The 20,000-nt window shown below is 38.3% G+C and overlaps 2 protein-coding genes across 2 annotated transcripts in view; both read right to left on the bottom strand.

Annotated features, from left to right (window-relative positions):
* Nucleotides 1-114, bottom strand: part of LOC121377464 — a 34,953-nt gene extending 34,839 nt beyond the window's left edge. The window contains exon 1 of the mRNA XM_041505462.1: nt 7-114. The gene's annotated coding sequence lies outside the window, so the exon portion shown is untranslated. The remainder of the gene's footprint in view (nt 1-6) is intronic.
* Nucleotides 115-6,712: 6,598 nt separating this feature from the next.
* LOC121377873 overlaps nt 6,713-20,000 on the bottom strand; it is a 221,966-nt gene continuing 208,678 nt past the window's right edge. The window contains exons 4-7 of the mRNA XM_041505972.1: nt 17,041-17,280; nt 12,934-13,143; nt 9,862-10,089; nt 6,713-7,068 (exon numbers count right to left, since the gene is read on the bottom strand). Of these exons, the coding sequence (XP_041361906.1) occupies nt 6,827-7,068; nt 9,862-10,089; nt 12,934-13,143; nt 17,041-17,280 (920 nt within the window). The 3' untranslated portion in view covers nt 6,713-6,826. The remainder of the gene's footprint in view (nt 7,069-9,861; nt 10,090-12,933; nt 13,144-17,040; nt 17,281-20,000) is intronic.

Raw genomic sequence — 20,000 nt, 5'->3', positions numbered from 1 at the left:
ACAAACCTGCTGCCCCTCTAGTTCTTTACCGCGACGCCCTGCTGCCTCTTTAGTTCCCGAAGACAACCTCGACTGACTGGCGCCATGCTGACGTTAAAACACTTTTTTTCTGCCCAACACTGATTCAGCTTTAAGACTATCCGGCTCATTCCCTGCACACTTATTCTTGTAATTAAGCTTCGTTATACTTGTTGAGGTAATAATTTGCATGAAATGTAAATGACAAAACACGTGCTTTTGTATATTTTATTTAAATTCCTCTTGGAAAAGTCTGAAATGGAACCAGCACCTTTGCTCTTAAGATCACCACCCTGTCCCTATATTCCAGCGCACTTCCCCTCTAACCAGTCTGGGGGAAACACCAATGTACATCTATATATAGTATGTCTCTTTAATAAACGATATTAAAAGACTCGAATAAGGGGATATTTCAACTTCTGAATAACATTTTGGTCCATTTTGGTCTTTCTTCAATTCATTTCGGTCCCTTTCGATGTTTTGTCGGTCCATTTCGGTCTTTCGTCGTACCGAAAGAAACTACGAACAAAACAAAATTAAAGAACGACAGCCCCTTTACCCCCTTTGAGAATATCGTAAATGGACTGTCCTCTGATGTCACCCACTGTTAAATATCTTTTCGGCGACTACAATTACATATTCAATACAGTTTTCTCTACAGAATATCATTGTCTGTATATCCAGTGTATTTGCAGGTGTCTGCTAATGTCTGCAACAGACATATTTTTTTACTTCGTAATACATAGAGGCTATTTCATGGATTTTTTTTTCCCGAATACGATTTTTATGTCAACGAGTAGTGTGTGAATACCATATTTTTAAGAATTACGTAGCCGATTCACACAGTTTGCGGATGATTGTGTTTTTGTTCATAACCCAATAAATTACACTTGAATATATTTGTATCTGTTCCACTATGGCAGTACCATCAGTGAATGCTCTTTAATATGTGCATACCAGGTTTGATTAGGGGAAACTATCATGAAACTAATCAATATGCACGCGCTGAGTGCTTTTCATGTAGGAAAAACATGCATATTGTTGAACATATGTTGTATGTTATAAATATGCATGCTTTAAATAAATGTCATTATTCGATTCGCAGTTGTGTGATAAATATGTAAATTATTGAAAAGCATTTTACATGCCATACATATTCTGTTTCTAAATATCATACATATGCATGTTTTAAACAAATGCCATTATTAGGTTTTGGATGCATATCGTTATGTGATAAATATGCAAATTCATGAATACATTTTACATGCTATAAAATATTATATTCTGTGTTTATATTCATGAATATTTATTCTGTTGAATATATTACTTATGTCACAAACATGCGTGTACTTGAATACAATTCACATCTAATACATATTCTTAATCATGCATCCACGAGTACTGAACGTAACAACCTGTTTCTAAATGCATGTATCGGATTTATGTTTAACTCTGGAATTAAGATGCATATAGCTCACATCGTTCTTTAGTTTCATTATCATCTAGTAGCAAGTGTCGGGTACTCAGGTCCGGGTCGAGTTTGACGCTCGAGCACTCGAATCCAATATTTTGGGCTTGTGGAGGCCCTACGCTGCAGCGAATTTTATATTTGAAGAAAGGGGTATTAAAATGTGCATGTCGTTAAATAAAACAAACTTTACTTTACTTTTTCTGTTAAATGCAAAGAGGATCAAAGACAAAAAACTATCATGAATAAAGTTAAAATTGATAAAAAAAAAATTATATATATAACTTTTAAATCCATACAACTCAAATTACGATGATTGTAAACATCTGCGTAAATAAAAAACATTTCTTTACAAATGACTATATAATTGTAAATATTAAAGGAATATTGTCACGGATTTAAGGACCTTATTTCTCCAAAACTTGATATATGAACATTTAATTAATTTGGGTTACCAAACCTCGCTATTGTAACGCACAAACTGAACCATGATGGATATAAATCCATGACAATCATGTTGTTTCTGAATTATGGACCGTCGCCATAAATCAATTATTTTTACAAAATATCAGTAAGTCGGATGTGGTGGCTATGTAGATGGTTGAATAAAGTACTTTTACGGACAAATCAATTGTATATATGTTCAGGTAATCGTTTGTTGAGCCATCAAATAGGTTAATAGTATGTGACAAAATGCATTTAAATCAGTTGTTTAATACCGGTTTGAAGACAGCTGATTGAACAGCAAAGTTCAATCACGTCCAGTTCTACATTTTAGTCGTTGTGTACTGTATTCTAGATTACTTGGCTGTCCTAGCATTTTGGTTTCACCCCTGTATTAAAAATTAGACTAATCTATATAATTTAATGGCAATCTGTTAATGAACGGTTGTTTTGGGGGGTTTTAAAATTTACTTAGAAAGTTTTAGCAAAAATGCTTTTTTCTGGAGTTAGTATGGATTTAAAGGTCAGTAATGTGGTTTGACATTATTCATTATAGAGTTATATTTTAATTCATTGGTTCCCCTTTGACTTTGAAACTTTGGTACACCTAGGCCGTCAAACGACATCATACGATGAATTATTTTTCAATGGATATTTACAGCAATGACAATACGAGTTATTTGTAGAATATATGTATACCACATTAATTGATTTATTAATGATCGGCTACAGGATGTCAGATATTTGGTAATTGTCACATTTAGTTTTAGAGAGGAAACCCGCTACAGCTTATTTTAATAAATGATTATTTGTGACAATAAATAAAACAATAAAATCCAATAAGATATCTATTAAACCTGATTCTATAGCACAATTAAACAAAGCGTAAAAAATCCGCATGGTAACAATGTTCAATGCATTTCAAACATGCAAACTAGAACAAAGTTTGTGATGTTAATAATTACTTTTCATTCGTTAGCTGTCGTAAAATGACATGCTGTATTATACATGCTGGAGCTCACCCTTCTACTAGTGGCGGTGCTGTCGTAAAATCACATGCACCTTACCCTTCTACTAGGGGCGGGACTTACCTCAGTGTCGGTAATGTGCTGTCGTAAAATCACATGCTGTATTATACATGCTGGAGCTTACCCTTCTACTAGTGGCGGTGCTGTCGTAAAATCACATGCTGTATTATACATGCTGGAGCTTACCCTTCAACTAGTGGCGGTGCTGTCGTAAAACGACATGCTGTATTATACATGATGGAGCTCACCCTTCTACTAGTGGCGGTGCTGTCGTAAAATGACATGCTGTATTATACATGATGGAGCTCACCCTTCTACTAGTGGCGGTGCTGTCGTAAAATGACATGCTGTATTATACATGATGGAGCTCACCCTTCTACTAGTGGCGGTGCTGTCGTAAAATGACATGCTGTATTATACATGATGGAGCTCACCCTTCTACTAGTGGCGGTGCTGTCGTAAAATGACATGCTGTATTATACATGATGGAGCTCACCCTTCTACTAGTGGCGGGACGTACCTCGGTGTCGAAATACTCGCCTAATGTGCTGTCGTAAAATGACATGCTGTATTATACATGCTGGAGCTTACCCTTCTACTAGGGGCGGGCTCAGTGTTCAAAAGATCGATCCGCGTCGGTGGCCCATTGGGCTATTTCTCGTTTCAGCCAGTGCACCACGACTGGTATGTCAAATGCTGTGGTATGTGTTATCCTGCCGAATGGGATGGTGCATGTACAAGATCACTTGCTATTAATGTAACAATGTAGCGGGTTTTCTCTCTAAGACTGTATGTCAGAATTACCAAATATTTTACATCCAATAGCCGATGATTAATACATCAATGTTCTCTAGTGGTGGTGTTATACAAAACAAACTTTAACCCCGTAAAAAGAGCTTTGTTGCACGTAACCACAAAAAGCAACAGCAATTCATAGTAGATGTGTGAGACTTGAGTCTGGATGAGTCGTCAATGCGGCTCATGCATATTATCATCCATCTGGATCCAGCTCCAGTTTCTACTGTGAGGGGCGGGACGTAGTAGATGTGTGAGACTTGAGTCAGTCGTCAAGTGCGGCTAATGCATATTATCATCCATCTGGATCCAGCTCCAGTGTCTACTGTGAGGGGCGGGACGTAGTAGATGTGTGAGACTTGAGTCTGGATGAGTCGTCAAGTGCGGCTCATGCATATTATCATCCATCTGGATCCAGCTCCAGTTTCTACTGTGATGTGTGAGACGTCGGCTAATGCATATTATCATCCATCTGGATCAAAGGGGCGGGACGTAGTAGATGTGTGAGACTTGAGTCTGGATGAGTCGTCAAGTGCGGTTCATGTATTATCATCTCCAGTTTCTACTGTGAGGGGCACGTAGTACCTAATGCATATTATCATCCATCTGAGGGGCGGGACGTTAGTCAACAGCCAAGATTAAGCTGGATGTGTCCAGTCTAGTGGTGTGAGTCGTTATGCATATTATCATCCATCTGGATCCACAGTTTCTGTTAATGTCATCTGTGTATAGTGTGTGACACCCCTACTGTCGTCAAGTGCGCTATGCATATTACGTCCATTTGGATCCAGTAGTTGCTACTGTGAGGGGCGGGACGTACCTCTGCTAAAATCATAGATTCGCGTGCGTCATTCATCCATCGTCCTTTCTTTAAGTAGATGTGTCCTTTAGTCAGCTGGTAAGATGGTTCCCAAACAGTGCCCAAAGATAACCAGTAAGTGCAATGCTATTATCATCCACGAGACTGTTGTATGCTAGTAGATGACCTTGTGCTGCATGAGAAATCTGGATCCAGCTCCAGTTTCTAACAGAATGTGTGAGACTTGAGTCTGTATTTGGCTTCTAAGTATTGCGCCAATGGCTACTGTGGACCCCTGGCAAAGTAAAATACATTCATGTTTTTTCTAGTGGTGTCGTTAAAGAAAACAAATGTTAATGATCGGGATGCCCGATTTAGTCCGTGTTCTTTTGTTATTAGTCAGCCCCTTCACTTTAAGCCCCCCAGCTGGTAAGATGGTTCCCCCCCCCCCCCGAGACTGTTGTATGCTCTGCCTTGACTGGAACATATTTCTATTCCACAGAAATGAAATGAAATGTTTTATTTAACGACGCACTCAACACATTTTATTTACGGTTATATGGCGTCAGATATATGGTTAAGGACCACACAGGTATTAAGACAGGAAACCCGCTTTCGCCACTTCATGGGCTACTCTTTTCGATTAGCAGCAATGGATCTTTTATATGCACCATCCCACAGACAGGATAGTATATACCAAGGCATTGTTTACACCAGTTGTGGAGCACTGGCTGAAACGAGATATTGCCCAATGGGTACACCGACGGTGGCCGATCCTAGACCGACCGCGCATCAATCGAACGCTTTACCACTGGGCTATGTCCCGCCCCCACATACGGAATGTATGGTATTTACAACATATATTTGTACAAGCATGTGATGACAGCAGATTTTGTCTAACACTCCCCAGCAAGTATGGAAATAATCATAGGTCGTGGGGGCGGGATTTAGATCAGTTGGTGCTCGCTTGCCTGGCAGGATCGAACCACTTCGGTGGATTCATTCAGCTGATTGTTATTGTTTTTTTCTCGCTCCAACCAGTGCACCACAACTGGACAAAAGGCCGTGGTATGTGCTTTCCTGTCTGCATTAGGCAAAATATTGCAGGTTTCCTTTGATGACTATGAGTCAGAATTTTTAAATGTTTCACATCCAATAGCCGATGATTAATTAATCAATGTGCTTCAGTGGTGTCATTAAACAATACAAACTTTTAAACGTTAAATTGCCGTCGTTTAAAATGTGCGATGTGTTGCTGAAGATGAGTGGTATCGTACAAGTAAACTATTCATGTTTCCAATGGGCTATTGTTCGTTCTAGTCAGTACACCATAACCGGTATATCAAAGGCCCTGATATGTGCAAGTCTGTGGAATACTGTATATAAAAGATTGCTTTGCTACTAATAGAATACAAATGTAGCGGGTTTCCTCTCTAAGACAATAACATGTGAGAATTACCAAATGTTTGACACTCAATAGCCGATGAATAATAAATCAATGTTCTATAGTAGTGTCGTTAAGAAAACAAACAAATCATATTTGTGTTTACAGCTGTTGATATGGTGGCCTCTTTGTTTTGTACTTATTTTCCTTCTTATATCCATTTAAGATTCATGAACGCAGGTGATGGGCACGATCCACGGCAGCGGGTTAGTGGATCACTGAGTTAAAAAGAGGAAATAAATGCCAATGTACTTGTGTTGGTATAAAGTACTCCTACTGGCATTGAGCCCAGTCGGTAGAGCGCTGGACTCTCGTACTGAGAGTATGTGGTTCGATTCCCCTCTGTGTTGGTTGATTTTTCAGTAACACCTGTAATTGTTAAGGTCGTAGGATAAGAGAAAACAGTGGATACGTGTTCGTAAAATGACTTAGTTTGACACATAGTTGTCGGAATTGGGAGACACCCAACAAAAACAAAACAACAAAAAACAATCCACCTAAAAATGCTATTTGTTTTTACCGATATGTTAAGATGTATGATCCCTTATTTTTTTGTAATGCTTTACCATGTGTTGCAAACATGCCAGAAAACTTAACTAAAAAAAAAAAGTATTATTATTTTTATTCTTATTATAGTTTCTTGAATATTTCTTGAAACCATGTGCTTAACCCATATAAACAAAAAACAACAATAACAAAAAACAACAACAAACAAATAAAACAAACACCTTTATCTTTCAGTATGAGAGGACTGTACCGCTTTCCGTGTCATACAGTATACACTCTTCACAAAAAGGCGTTACACACAATAGGCAAATCAGAAAAAGGCGTTACACGCGAAAAGCCAATGGTCCATAGACTTCTACCTCACAGATTGACATGGAGTTGGTCTTGAAAGCCTTTTTTATGACAATTCGACTGGCCAATCTGTCGAGGGCAGAGCCCGTGCACGTGGTCGTGACGTATTGACCCGGAACAGTGTTATTGCGAGAGATAGGATTACACGCTTCGTCGTTTGTGTAGTGTGTCGTCGGGTTAACCAGCGAAATAAACAATTCTTTTGGAGCATCAGCTACAAATATATTTTACACATATATATTATATACATTTACATACATACATAGATACATACATAACACAGACACACACGTGCGCGCACAAACACGCACGCGCCCACACACACACACGCGCGCGCACAAAGACACACACACAGACAACAGCTACAAATGTTTTATACATATATGTTATATAAATAATAATGAACGAGTTCCCGTATGAGACCGTTTATATTATGAGTATTCTTTCGCTCGTGATGTACGATTAAAACACACGAGTTGTAACATCGTCACAGTGTAACATTTACAACTATATTCAAGTGTAATTTATATTTTAGCCGTTCATGTACATTTCAATTACTTATTATTGTTTCACTTGCATTTATACAATGCCCCGTTCTTGAGTTAATTAGGGGCTAACAATCAGACCAATATGTGTGAAACTAAATTACAGCAAACAATAACACTATGGATTTTAATTGTTTAACATGTTAATCATGTTTCAGGTTAGAAAAGAAAATGGAAACTACATCACCAACTTGTTCCGTTATTCAGTTAACATTACGGTAAAACAACACAAGGAAAACCTACACTGTGTTAAGCATTTTATTTATTACACTGCACATTAATTGACAAACATCGCATAGAATGACTTCCAAAATAACTAAACAAAACATGAAAATGCACATATTAAAGACCGGGGTTGGGGGAATGATGTCACTTCATTTAGCTTTTTATCAATGACACTTTGAATTCCTATGCCACAGATCTATCACTGAAATTTACACACAAATACTATAAAGATATTTTAGGTTTATTGACATTTAAGCAAACGTACTAGGGTAACACTATAATTGACGTATGCATTCTTAGTCATAAAACAAAAATATTTCAGCAGCGACCTTACATTGAACGCTGTTCAGCGTTCAGAAAACAAAAAACCTTAAGCATATAGTTTATTTGTTGTAAGGATACCCAAAATGACGTCGTTCAAGTTTGACGTTATTTCCCTTCAAATAGACACTGTGTTACATATTCTTACGTCATTTGTACGGTGGACTGGAATTAAATTTGCGTCTACAGTTTAAACAAAAACACGTTGCATTAAGCTTGAGATTATATGATAAAGATATTATTACCCTCGTGTGTTGTGGTGTCGTCAGTATCATGTATTAGGAATACAAATAATGTATTATGGTCGCATAATCATTTAACCTCTATATATTATTTTTGTTTTGTGCAAATTACCAAATAAACTTTAGATTAGATTATGCATGCATACCTTTGGTTGTTGTAAAGCAGGTTTCAACATTATGTTTTCAATGTACATGTATTTGCAATTATTCATTTCTTGATTTTGAAAATGTCTGAACAACTGGCCCCTCGTGTTGAACATAATTAATTATATTGACACTGTATGGCCAAACGTTCATTCATTTTTGTGGCAACAGGATTAAATACTAATCGTAACCATTTTGAATTAAGTCTATATACGCAGTTCTCGGCTGTTATGGTCGTGGTTCATATAGCCGCTCCAATTCAATTAGGTTGTCGTTCAAGCAATTGGGGAAAACGTTGGATTATTTCAACATTAAAAAACATGGTGTGGCGGAGTACAGTAATAAACCTTGGACTGTGTACTAGAATCAATAGATATAGGTATACTATCACGTTTTCCCCCATCTTGAAACAGTGTGCAAACATCGCACTGATTATTATGTATTGGTGTATCAATATCTACATGTATATGTTGTATGGGTGGCGGGTTTCACGTTTACACACACACACACACACGCGCACACACACAGATATATATATATATATATATATATATATATATATATATATATATATATATATATATATATATATAATATCTAAACATTGGTGAAGGGGATGCATATATTGAATATATATCTATGTATGTATCTATGTATATATGTATGTATGTATGTATCTATGTATGTATGTATGTATCTATTTATGTATTGATGTATGAATATCTATATATTGTATGTATGTCGAGGTTGACTATTATATACATAGATATTAACGCACTGGCGCAGGGGATAATTAAATCCTTTTTGGCCTCACAAATTGTCCCATGCCGTTGCTGGGACTCGAACATGTGGCACCGAATCGCCCGCAAATTGCGAGACTAACCACGATGCGCTCTGAGCTATCGAAGCTTCCATAAAAAAGGAAGTTCTTTAACTCAACCATATGCATGGGGCCTACAATCTACGCGTTCGATCCCGCTTACGTGCATGAAACAGTGGGCAGACCTGGCACTGGCTAGTATGTATTGATATATGAATATCTATATATTGTATGTATGTCGAGGTTGACTATTACATACATAGATATTAACGCACTGGCGCAGGGGATAATTCAATCCTTTCTGGCCTCACAAATTGTCTCATGCCATGTATGTATGTATGTATGTATGTATGTATGTATGTATGCATGCAGGAATGTGTATCTATGCGTATCTAAGTATGTATTTATCTATCTATTTATGCATGTATGTATCTATATATCTATCTATCTATGTATGTACGTACGTACGTATGTATGTATGTATGTATGTATGTATGTATGCATGCATGCATGAATTCGTGCATGGATGCATGTGTGTGTATGTATGTATGTATGTATGTATGTATGCAGGTGTAAGTCTGTCTCTCCTGTCTGTCTGTCTCTCATGTCTGTCTGTCTCACATGTCTGTCTGTATCTCTTGTCTGTCTGTCTGTCTCTCTTGTCTGTCTGTCTGTGTCTCTTGTCTGCATGTCTGCCTGTCTGTACTTACCACCGTCACCTACTGCGATGATATAGACGATTTTGTCCACATACACATACACATCTCTTAAATCGATCGTCATCAACAAATAATTGCTTGCTTTAAAAGTGGGACAAATGGATTGCTTGAAGCCGTTGGAAAAATCACCATCCGTCACAAAGTGTCCGTCGTAGGATGTTCCATTGTGATTGTCCATATCCTCTATTACGACTCTCGAACCCAGGGCCCAGTTTTTATCTGCAGAAATACGGAGATAAATATGAACGATAAAACATTTTTTGTAAGTAGTGATGGTGTGTTCTTATGAACCACGGTCAAAACAAAAGTTAAAGTTTGTTTCGTTTAACGACACTAGTAGAACACACGGATTTATTTATCATCTGCTATTGTAGGTCAAACATTAGGTAATGTTGACATATAGTCTTTGTGAGGAAACCAGCTATATTTGTCTCATTAGTAGCAATGGATTTTTTATATGTATCACCCCCACATATAGGATATGCTATACCAGTTTTTGACATGCCAGTCGTGATACACTGGCTGGAACGAGAAATACCTCCATAGGCTATCTGACGGAGATCGATCCTAGACTGACCGCGCATCAGGCGAGTGCTTTACCACTTGGCTGTGTCTGGTCCCCAGTCAAAACAAGGCTAATATAATTATACAAGTTGGCGAACGATGCACACTCCCTGTTCCACTTGAGAGATAATACCTGTGACTTCTAACGTGAGATCCCCAGCGTGTGCTGTAACCTCACCGTGGTGCAGGGGTGTAAATTTTTTTTGAGAATGGCCAATACAGCACAACATTGAAGTTTTGAGTAAAATTCAGTATCTGTAAAATTCTGTGATATTTGTGTTTTTGCACAGTTCTTTACACTGTTTTTGTTTAAGTCTTGAATTTTTATATTGATGTTGATCATCACTTTATTTATTTGCATTACCATAGTTTGACACCCAATAGCCGATGTATTTTTCGTGCTGGGGTGTCGTTAAACATTCATTCATTCATTCTAACGCGAGGACTGTCTCGAGAAGGATTTCATTGTTTCAAGTTTACAACCAAAGCCCGTCCTATACTAACAGGACGTTAGCAGTGAAGTACATAAGCGCACGATACATGGGGCATGGGGGAGGGGGCAACAGCCCTCCTAATGTTGGAAGAAAACTTCAAATTCGGGCAAACATTATTCACATATACGGGGATAAATGTGCTAACCCGAGACCTTTCTACCACGTATTTCCATCATTAGATGTAATCCATGTAAAAATGCGTAGTGATTCGCTTGTAACCCTGTATAGCTGTTTGGTAGTAATGCTAATATAATTAAATGTTTTCCAGATTCGGGCATTTTCGTATAGTTCGGGCAACAGCCAGCCTGGTCCCCTACAAACATGGGAGCCAGTACGCCTATGGTGAAGTGTCAAAAACGCCCAAAGAAAAAGGTTTGTCAATGGTGAAATATATAACATTATCATGTTCTGACATCACAACTGGGGTTTATGTGCGGTAATGGGGGTATTGTGATTTGTGTGCTGTCGACACACTGTTGGAGCAGCTGAGCTAGACTTAACAAATCCAGCGTGATGACTACATTCCACATTAAAGATGTTTTGCTGTGTCAGTATCTGTAGAAACAAACTGTTTGTTGTCAACTTCATGACTGTTGCATGTAGGCCAAATCAGATTTTACTTTCCATTATTAATTTTGCATGTACAAAAAATGCATACCAGATAGAACGTCAACAGTATTAGCACACGACTGCCAGCATATTGGATATTATACAGACACTGTAAACAAGGAAATATCTTTAATATGTAATCTTAGTCTCCAAAACGAGACTGTTAGTCGGAAACAGCTTACAGTGGATATTATACAGACACTGTAAACAAGGAAATATCTTTAATATGTAATCTTAGTCTCCAAAACGAGACTGTTAGTCGGAAACAGCTTACAGTGGATATTATACAGACACTGTAAACAAGGAAATATCTTTAATATGTAATCTTAGTCTCCAAAACGAGACTGTTAGTCGGAAACAGCTTACAGTGGATATTATACAGACACTGTTAACAAGGAAATATCTTTAATATGTAATCTTAGTCTCCAAAACGAGACTGTTAGTCGGAAACAGCTTACAGTGGATATTATAAAGACACTGCAAACAAGGAAATATCTTTAATATGTAATATTAGTCTCCAAAACAAGACTGTTAGTCGGAAACAGCTTACAGTGGCTGCACATTCAGGACAGTGCCTTCAATTATGTGCGCATGCGTGTATTTGAGTATGAGTGGAAATATGTGTATTCTTTTGCGAGTTTTTGAGGGTGTGTAAATGTGAATGCGTGTGCATATGTGCCAGAGAGAGAGAGAGAGAGAGAGAGAGAGAGAGAGAGAGAGAGAGAGAGAGAGAGAGAGAGAGAGAGAGAGAGAGAGAGAGAGAGAGAGAGAGAGAGAGAGAGAGTACGATACAAAATGATCGAGAGAGAGAGAGAGAGAGAGAGAGAGAGAGAGAGAGGGAGAGAGAGAGAGAGAGAGAGAGAGAGAGAGAGAGAGAGAGAGAGAGAGAGAGAGAGAGAGAGAGAGAGAGAGAGAGAGAGAGAGAGAGAGAGAGAGAGAGAGAGAGAGAGAGAGAGAGAGAGAGAGAGAGAGAGAGAGAGAGAGAGAGAGAGAGAGAGAGAGAGAGAGAGAGAGAGAGAGAGAGAGAGAGAGAGAGAGAGAGAGAGAGAGAGAGAGAGAGAGAGAGAGAGAGAGAGAGAGAGAGAGAGAGAGAGAGAGAGAGAGAGAGAGAGAGAGAGAGAGAGAGAGAGAGAGAGAGAGAGAGAGATTAGTGATGTTTCAGTGATCGATTACGATAAACAAATTGATCAGTTTGGCTCTACCGATGTGATGATGGATTATAAAAATCAATAACTGATTGTTCCTCCAGCCAGACTAGATGATGTAATTTAGGGACATATCTTGGAATTGGGGCTTGTTTTCATTGCGTAATTGAAAGGTGATCAAGTGGTGTAACTCAAATATGGAGACAGAGAGTGAATCTGGAACATCGATTATGATTCAGTGCTGGATATACCTTCTTTACGACATCCATACACTTCTACCTCGCACAGAGTGAGGACTTCGCTATATGGTGGTCTGGGAGCTTTTTCAATCAGCACATAGGAACCCTCCGTGTTGGGAGGACAGGCGTAACCGACCGCCGCGCCTCTTTTGTACGGCTCCATCTGCCTGCCACACAGAATCCGTTTGTCCACCCACACGTATAGTTTGTTAAAGTAACGTTCTAGAAAAAAAAAAAAAAATATTTGATTGTGTTACTGTGACCTTGATAGACACGACCTGTATAATTTTGACTCTGTTTGGACATTAATCGTTATTCCATTGTAGTTTATGTTTTTCAGCAAGCTGTTGTAGTGCACACCTGTCGTAGGCACGAGCTCTTACGTGAGCAAGCCCTTGTGTCCAAAACATGGGGGGATCATTGTTTATAACTTGCGCACTAGAGGAGCACGTAAATCCGGTGGGTTGTCAGACCCAGAGGGTTTTGAAAGTTTCCTAGTGGAATAATTAAGCCAAAATATTTGAAATATATATTTTTTTAGTTATGTTTGAAAACATCTGATTATTAAACGATAATTTGAACGGTTTGGTGGAAAGTTAAAGTTGTTGGATTTTTAAAAGTTGAATCCGACATTATATTGAACTAGGGTGGGTGATGTAAAAAAAGGCTGTCAGTGTTGCGGTTTGGCATCAAAACTGCTGATGTGTCAGAAATGCACAGTGTTCCTTCAAGATGCTCAACTAGCTGCCGTTTTTTGTTTATTAAAACCACTGGAACACATCAATTAATTAAAGCATTAGCTATTGCATATCAACCATATGGTAATTCTGACATATAGTCTTAAAGAGGAAGCCCGCCTCATTTTCCTAATGCAGCAAGGTTTTTTTTATATGCACTTTCCACAGACAGGAAAACACACACCACGGCCGTTGTCTAGTTGTGGTGCACTGATTGGAACGAGAAAAACTAAAACAAATGTTGAATGGATCCACCGAGGTGCTTCGATCCTGCGACGCAGACACCTCAGGTGAGCACTTAATCGATTGAGCTCAATCCCACCTCTGGTAGCTGTCGATTAAGATACTGTACAGAACCGCATGGATCATTGTTATGGTGAAGCCCCTTCGGACGTAGGCCTATTAATTTGGAATCAGCCTGAGTGATGAGACGTGATCTTCACGTGCCCCTGCAAGCTACCGGTCAGGCCATTCATGACAAAACTGCCTTGCTGGCTGTCGTAATGGTACGTTAATGTCTTCCTGGACGGCTTGTTTGGTAGCCATTCGTACGTTGGGCTGGCAACTATTAGATGTTGTTTTCTGGTCGATCCTAACTGGATGGCCCAGAGCTGTGGGATGTGTTGGTAATAAAAGACGTTCAGTCTCCCCCGCCGGCATAGGAGCAGTGCACCGCCCTATTTAATTAAAATTTATTTTTATTTCAATATTAAAAATATATAAGATAAGAACAACATATTAAAAAACGAGCACGCTTGTAACCTAATCTAATAATTTAAAAACAATAACACCAAATTATAAATTATTAATCTATATACAATATATTGAGTAACCGGTGAGCAGGGAGCAAGTTATTGCGGAATAACACCCTCCCCCTATTGTCAACCGGAAGCTGACAGCACCATACATCCATACAACATTCACACCAATACCAAATTCATATTATAAAAGAAAAGAAAAGTTTAATATAAAATAAATTTATTTTAAAACATCGGTATAATAATACCTATATTATTTTATTATATGTACAATATTCATTTAAAATCAAGTTTTAAAATACCGGGTAAAATATTTAAAATTTACACACACCCTCGAAGCCGCCAGGCGCTGCGGTGCAACCGAGCAAAAGGATGGAGAGACCGGTCAAACAATTAGTTCAAAAACCAGATAAAATGGCGGACCTGTCTAGACAGACTAGGCACGTATCGTCCACGATGGGGGAAAACAGCCATATAAAAGGAAAGACAAATAATCTTATTACTACAAGTGCCACCGATAGAAATATTTTTATATATTTAATAGTTTTAGTAATTAATTAATGTATAGGTAATCGCGGTAGACTATCTAACGCCACCGCGAACCAAACATCAAAAAATAAAGCTAGATTTTAATTTTTGATTTATACACAAAGGCGATTAACAACCTGTCTATTATTCTGTTATGGGATTCAATTGGATTTAATAAATTAATAGCGTTAAATTTAATATTATTCTTTACAAAATATTGTACCAGTTTCAGTCTTATTTGATTATGTTTGGTGCATTCAAATAAATAATGGTTAACATGTTCCAAGAGGTGACACACCAAACAATTGGGTGTATCGGATTTTTTATTATACATTTTATAGTATTTAAGCTAACAGATACACCCATACGTAGTCGAGCTGTAATTTTAGTAGCTTTAACATTAAAAGAAACTGGTCCAGGTGTATTCGCCTTTGGTTTGATAGTAGCGTGCCACACTCTGGATCTGTGGTTCCATTCGGCTTGCAACAGATTGCCAAAGTGAGGTTCAGCTATGGATTCGATTTCTTTATGATTATGCTTAACAGAAACACCAATAGCAGTGCTTAATAAACTCATTTGGGCATTTTCTTCAGCCAGCTCATTTCCGTTGATACAAACGTGAGCCGGGACCCACTCAAGTATAACCTTTACCTTATTACTACTAATTTTATTATAAAATTTGTATATTTTTAAAAATAATTTCCGGTCTGACAGTATTGGAGCCTCCAATAGCCTGCAGGGCACTAAGGCTATCAGGGAAAATGACATAACTATTGGGGCTATTAACTTTATGATATTTTTCTATTCACATCAGAGCATATATGATGGTCATTAATTCTGAAGTATATACTGACAAATTATCCGATAGCCTAGCCCTGATGGCTATTGGTTTGTCTGTATTATTTACGCTAGTGATGCGTACTAGCCATCTGCTGCGGTTCTCTCCCAAACGTGAGACGTGCCATAACACGGACCTGCCATTTGATAGACCAAACTCTTGACTGGGATATGCTGTGCATCCAGTACACCCCTGCCTGCTTTAGTGGTACTGCTACAGTATGTCGAACAAGCTACCTCAGGTTGTTTTTGTGTTTTTTTGTTCAGTACCTATTTAAAGTATTTTCGTATATCTACGGATTCCACACAAGCAAAAGCGAGAGCTTAATTGTAATCTGGTAAATGGAATTAATAAATGTAAAGATACTGTGTTTAGAAATTTATTAAATGGACATGTATTAAAATGTCCAAATAAATATAATTTTATGTAATTATGTTCTGAGTTCTGTATTTAGTTGTATCACACTATTCCATTATTTACTACATGGTAAAAGGCAGGTCAGTAGTAACGTGTTCAATCGTGTCTTGTGTTCTTATATTAAAAGAACACAAGATTTAAGGCGTCTGCGTCTGCGTTATGGGACGTCTGACTTTTGGGAGGACACTGCTGTTGCGAGTCAGACAGGGAATGGACATCCAACATCGCATTCCTATTTTCATGTCATTCAACCACGCAAGCACCCACCACTAATTCATTGGGACGAAGACGTAAATTTTCGACCTCGGTTTTAGATCTATGAGGACATGTTCCTAAGGTATATGGGTATCTTCATCAAACCGTTGATTGAAATGATGAGTGTTTTCTGGATACATCTACTAGACTTGTTTTTTGTTGATTTGATTGTTGAAGAATGCCAAGTAATGACAGTTTCTCCTCTGTGTTGGATTTTCGCTGTGATACAGGTTCTGATTTATGGGAATCACCGACATTTCTGTGGTTTATTTAAGATCGGTGATGCGAAAAGCGTTATTGGCCGTGCACATCAAGTTGTCCACTACAAAGAGATTTCTGATTCTGAGATCGAAATAACGATATGTTAAAAAATAAACACCACTCCCCCCTAAAAAAAACCCCAACCAAACAAACAAAAAACCAACAAAAAAACCCAACAACAAGTAAAACAGAAAAAACTAACAAAACAAATACCCCAAAAGTATATAACCACATCCACCCACCCCACCCCAACATACAGAAGAAACAGAAAGAAACTAAGAAAAAACAACCTCACCAAAAGAAAGAAAGAAAGACAGAAACTAACCGCAACAGTCTAGTCGGAAGACGATAAACACAGCTTCGATGAACATGGCTCCGACAGAAACCTTGAACCATGGATGGCGATCCACCAATGTGGAGGATATGCAGGACTCACTCCCCCAGGTATTTACGAGGATCCCGTCCACCGCCTGCCACGCTTTCCCACCAACAGAGGCACTGGACATCGAAGTATCACGGCCAATAGCGAAGTTGTCACGACTCTTCAGGTATTCAGGATCCGTAACTGTGTACAAACATAAACATGGACTGTTTTTTTTTAAAAGTAAGCATTTAAATGAAAAGCATGTAATTTTGTGCCGGCTGTCATGTTGTCTTTTTGTGGAATACTCTTCAACCTCTTCAACCTCTTGATTGGTGGACTGAAAGGATATGACGAAATTTAACAACGTCATATGTGCTATGTATAAAAACAACCGTGATAACGTCATATTAATTAAGTAATTTACCTCGGAGGATTCCACCCCTCTTGAAGAGTAGACCAGAAGAAACGGACATATTTTTCGAGTTTAAAAGAAACACGTTTACAGTGCATTGTACACGCGTCTCGTGGAGCTGAAGGTAACATCCTGCAATTTAGCTCCACTACATGGACTAAAATGACCATATGTGTTAATAAATGGTTGAAACGGACAGGCGAACTGAGTGATATTTCAAATAATGTCTTGGCTAATGGCTTACTTGACATTTCATTTACCAAAGAGGAATGAATAAACTTTGGTTATCACAAATCTTGCTACCAGAGATTTACAAATAAGGTACACATCGAAAGGGCTCTAAAGGCTAGTGAAAAGACAACAGAAGAAACTGAATCATCTGATGTTAATGTCAGCTCTCCCAAAAACCTCCTGTCTATGTCTGTCATATCAAAAGTTCGTCAACAGGGACCCAGCAGTAGCAATTTGCCACCGTTATGCATCATATGCAAAAGAAACAATAATATGTTACTGTTGGAAACGAGCGAATTGAGGACCCACTCCAACAAGCAGAAAATGAGTCCACTGGTACATAATTTACGAGTTCTTTGATTTTAGGCCCTAACCCTGACCCTAACCTAACCTTTGAATTCAGTTGAGAAAATTCGAAACTCTTGCCGATTAGTGTTATATCGCAAATTCCGCACACTTTCATTAGGCTGTTGTAACGAATATTAAGTGTGCGTATGTGGTGGGGTGGTGGTCAGGTGGTCGTTTTTAATATGTGTGCACTTACACACATATACATGTAGTAGAGCAAAACTAATATGTGTTTTGGGATAAAAGGCCACAACTGTCTACCCCTCCCCACGTTTGTAAAGAATCCATGGCATTTCGCCCCCAGTTTGACCTGTTAGTCCCAACTTTTAGTCAGTTCGTCCCAACAATTATTTGTTATTTTTAAACAATTGTAGTATGGTTTCTTTTGAGGGATGTTAAAGTGTGTGTGCGTGTGCGTATGTGTGTGTGTGTGTGTGTGTGTGTGTGTGTGTGTGTGTGTGTGTCTGTGTGTTTCTTTTATTAGAGGGGAGGGATTGTTGTCTTTCCACGATTTGGACAGTCAGTCCGGGCACCGATGATATAATCACTAGTTAAATTAATTAATTCATCTCTCTCTCTCTCTCTCTCTCTCTCTCTCTCTCTCTCTCTCTCTCTCTCTCTCTCTCTCTCTCTCTCTCTCTCTCTCTGTGTGTGTGTGTGTGTGTGTGTGTGTGTGTGTGTGTGTGTGTGTGTGTGTATTGCTATTAGTAGATAGGTGTTTTTGAATAAACCTGAAAAAGGCTGTTTACCATTCAGGTATGAAGAACCTGCTACATGGCACACCTGACTGAGAATTAAGCATTGATGGCATTCATAATAAATCAGTTTATTCCGGATTCTTACAAAAGTAAAATTCTGCGTGACCTGAAAATGCAAATCATAATTGCATCAAAGATCGACGACTGCCAAACCGCGCATCTAAAAATGTACATCGCCTAAACATAGGGTATGGTTGCGCTAGAGGCAGCTCGGCACACACACATTCACATCGACATAGTGGTATCTTTATGGGGGCAAACTGGTACCTTTGTGGGGGCGAACTGGTTATGCGCATGGGGGAGAAACGTCTGATACCCTTTGTGAATAACCCAGTTATTACAAATCTTTGCTTCCTGCATTTTATTTTTCTTTCGTTATAATACAAAATAAACTAATTAAAAGATTATTATTATAATTTATTGAAGTGAAATATCATTGTTCGTGTTACATAAATTACACAAGGTTTCTGACAAAGAAGAAAGGGCATTTTTTTTTTTTTTTTTTGTATGGCTCTTTAGGTTATCTTGTTCCATCAAAATGTTTCAGTTCAAATGTTGAATTCTGCAATAATTGATAATTTTGTGTACGTAATATATATATTTAAAATTTTGGTTACTACTTCTATTTTTTTAAATGTCTAACTTACATGTATAAGTGTGATGTTTATTGGTGGTCATTTAAAACTCTTTATTATTCCTAGATGTATATACTTGTAAGGCAGGACCATTCACACACACACACACACACACACACACACACACACACACACACACACACACACACACACACACACACACTGAGTTGACTAATTATTATTTTATTTTTTTTATTCTTGCAGTAAATCTCTACCATGAGAGCAGTGATATTCCACTGTATTTGCCTTGTTTTGAGACACTGTGGTAGCAATTCGCCTGCTAAAAAATCATGAGACTTTGAGAATGTGAAATTTCTACAGTTGTTCATACAGCTGGTGTCCAAACATGTAAAGACTGGTGCTATAAATGAGGCCAGGTACAAAATAGTTTGCTTTGCAAAGACATCAGAGCAGAGAATGCCCCCCCCCCCCCCCCCCACACACACACACACAGGATGCACTTCAGCAGCACTGCATGAGGGTGAATTGCCAGGTTCGTATACATAAAAGATCCTTGAAACAGTCAATATCTGCTCC

Source organism: Gigantopelta aegis, chromosome 7 (assembly GCF_016097555.1).
Source record: "Gigantopelta aegis isolate Gae_Host chromosome 7, Gae_host_genome, whole genome shotgun sequence".
NCBI lineage: Eukaryota > Metazoa > Mollusca > Gastropoda > Neomphalida > Peltospiridae > Gigantopelta > Gigantopelta aegis.
Note: the sequence above shows the minus strand (reverse complement) of the source record. Positions and strands in the feature narration are given on the sequence as shown.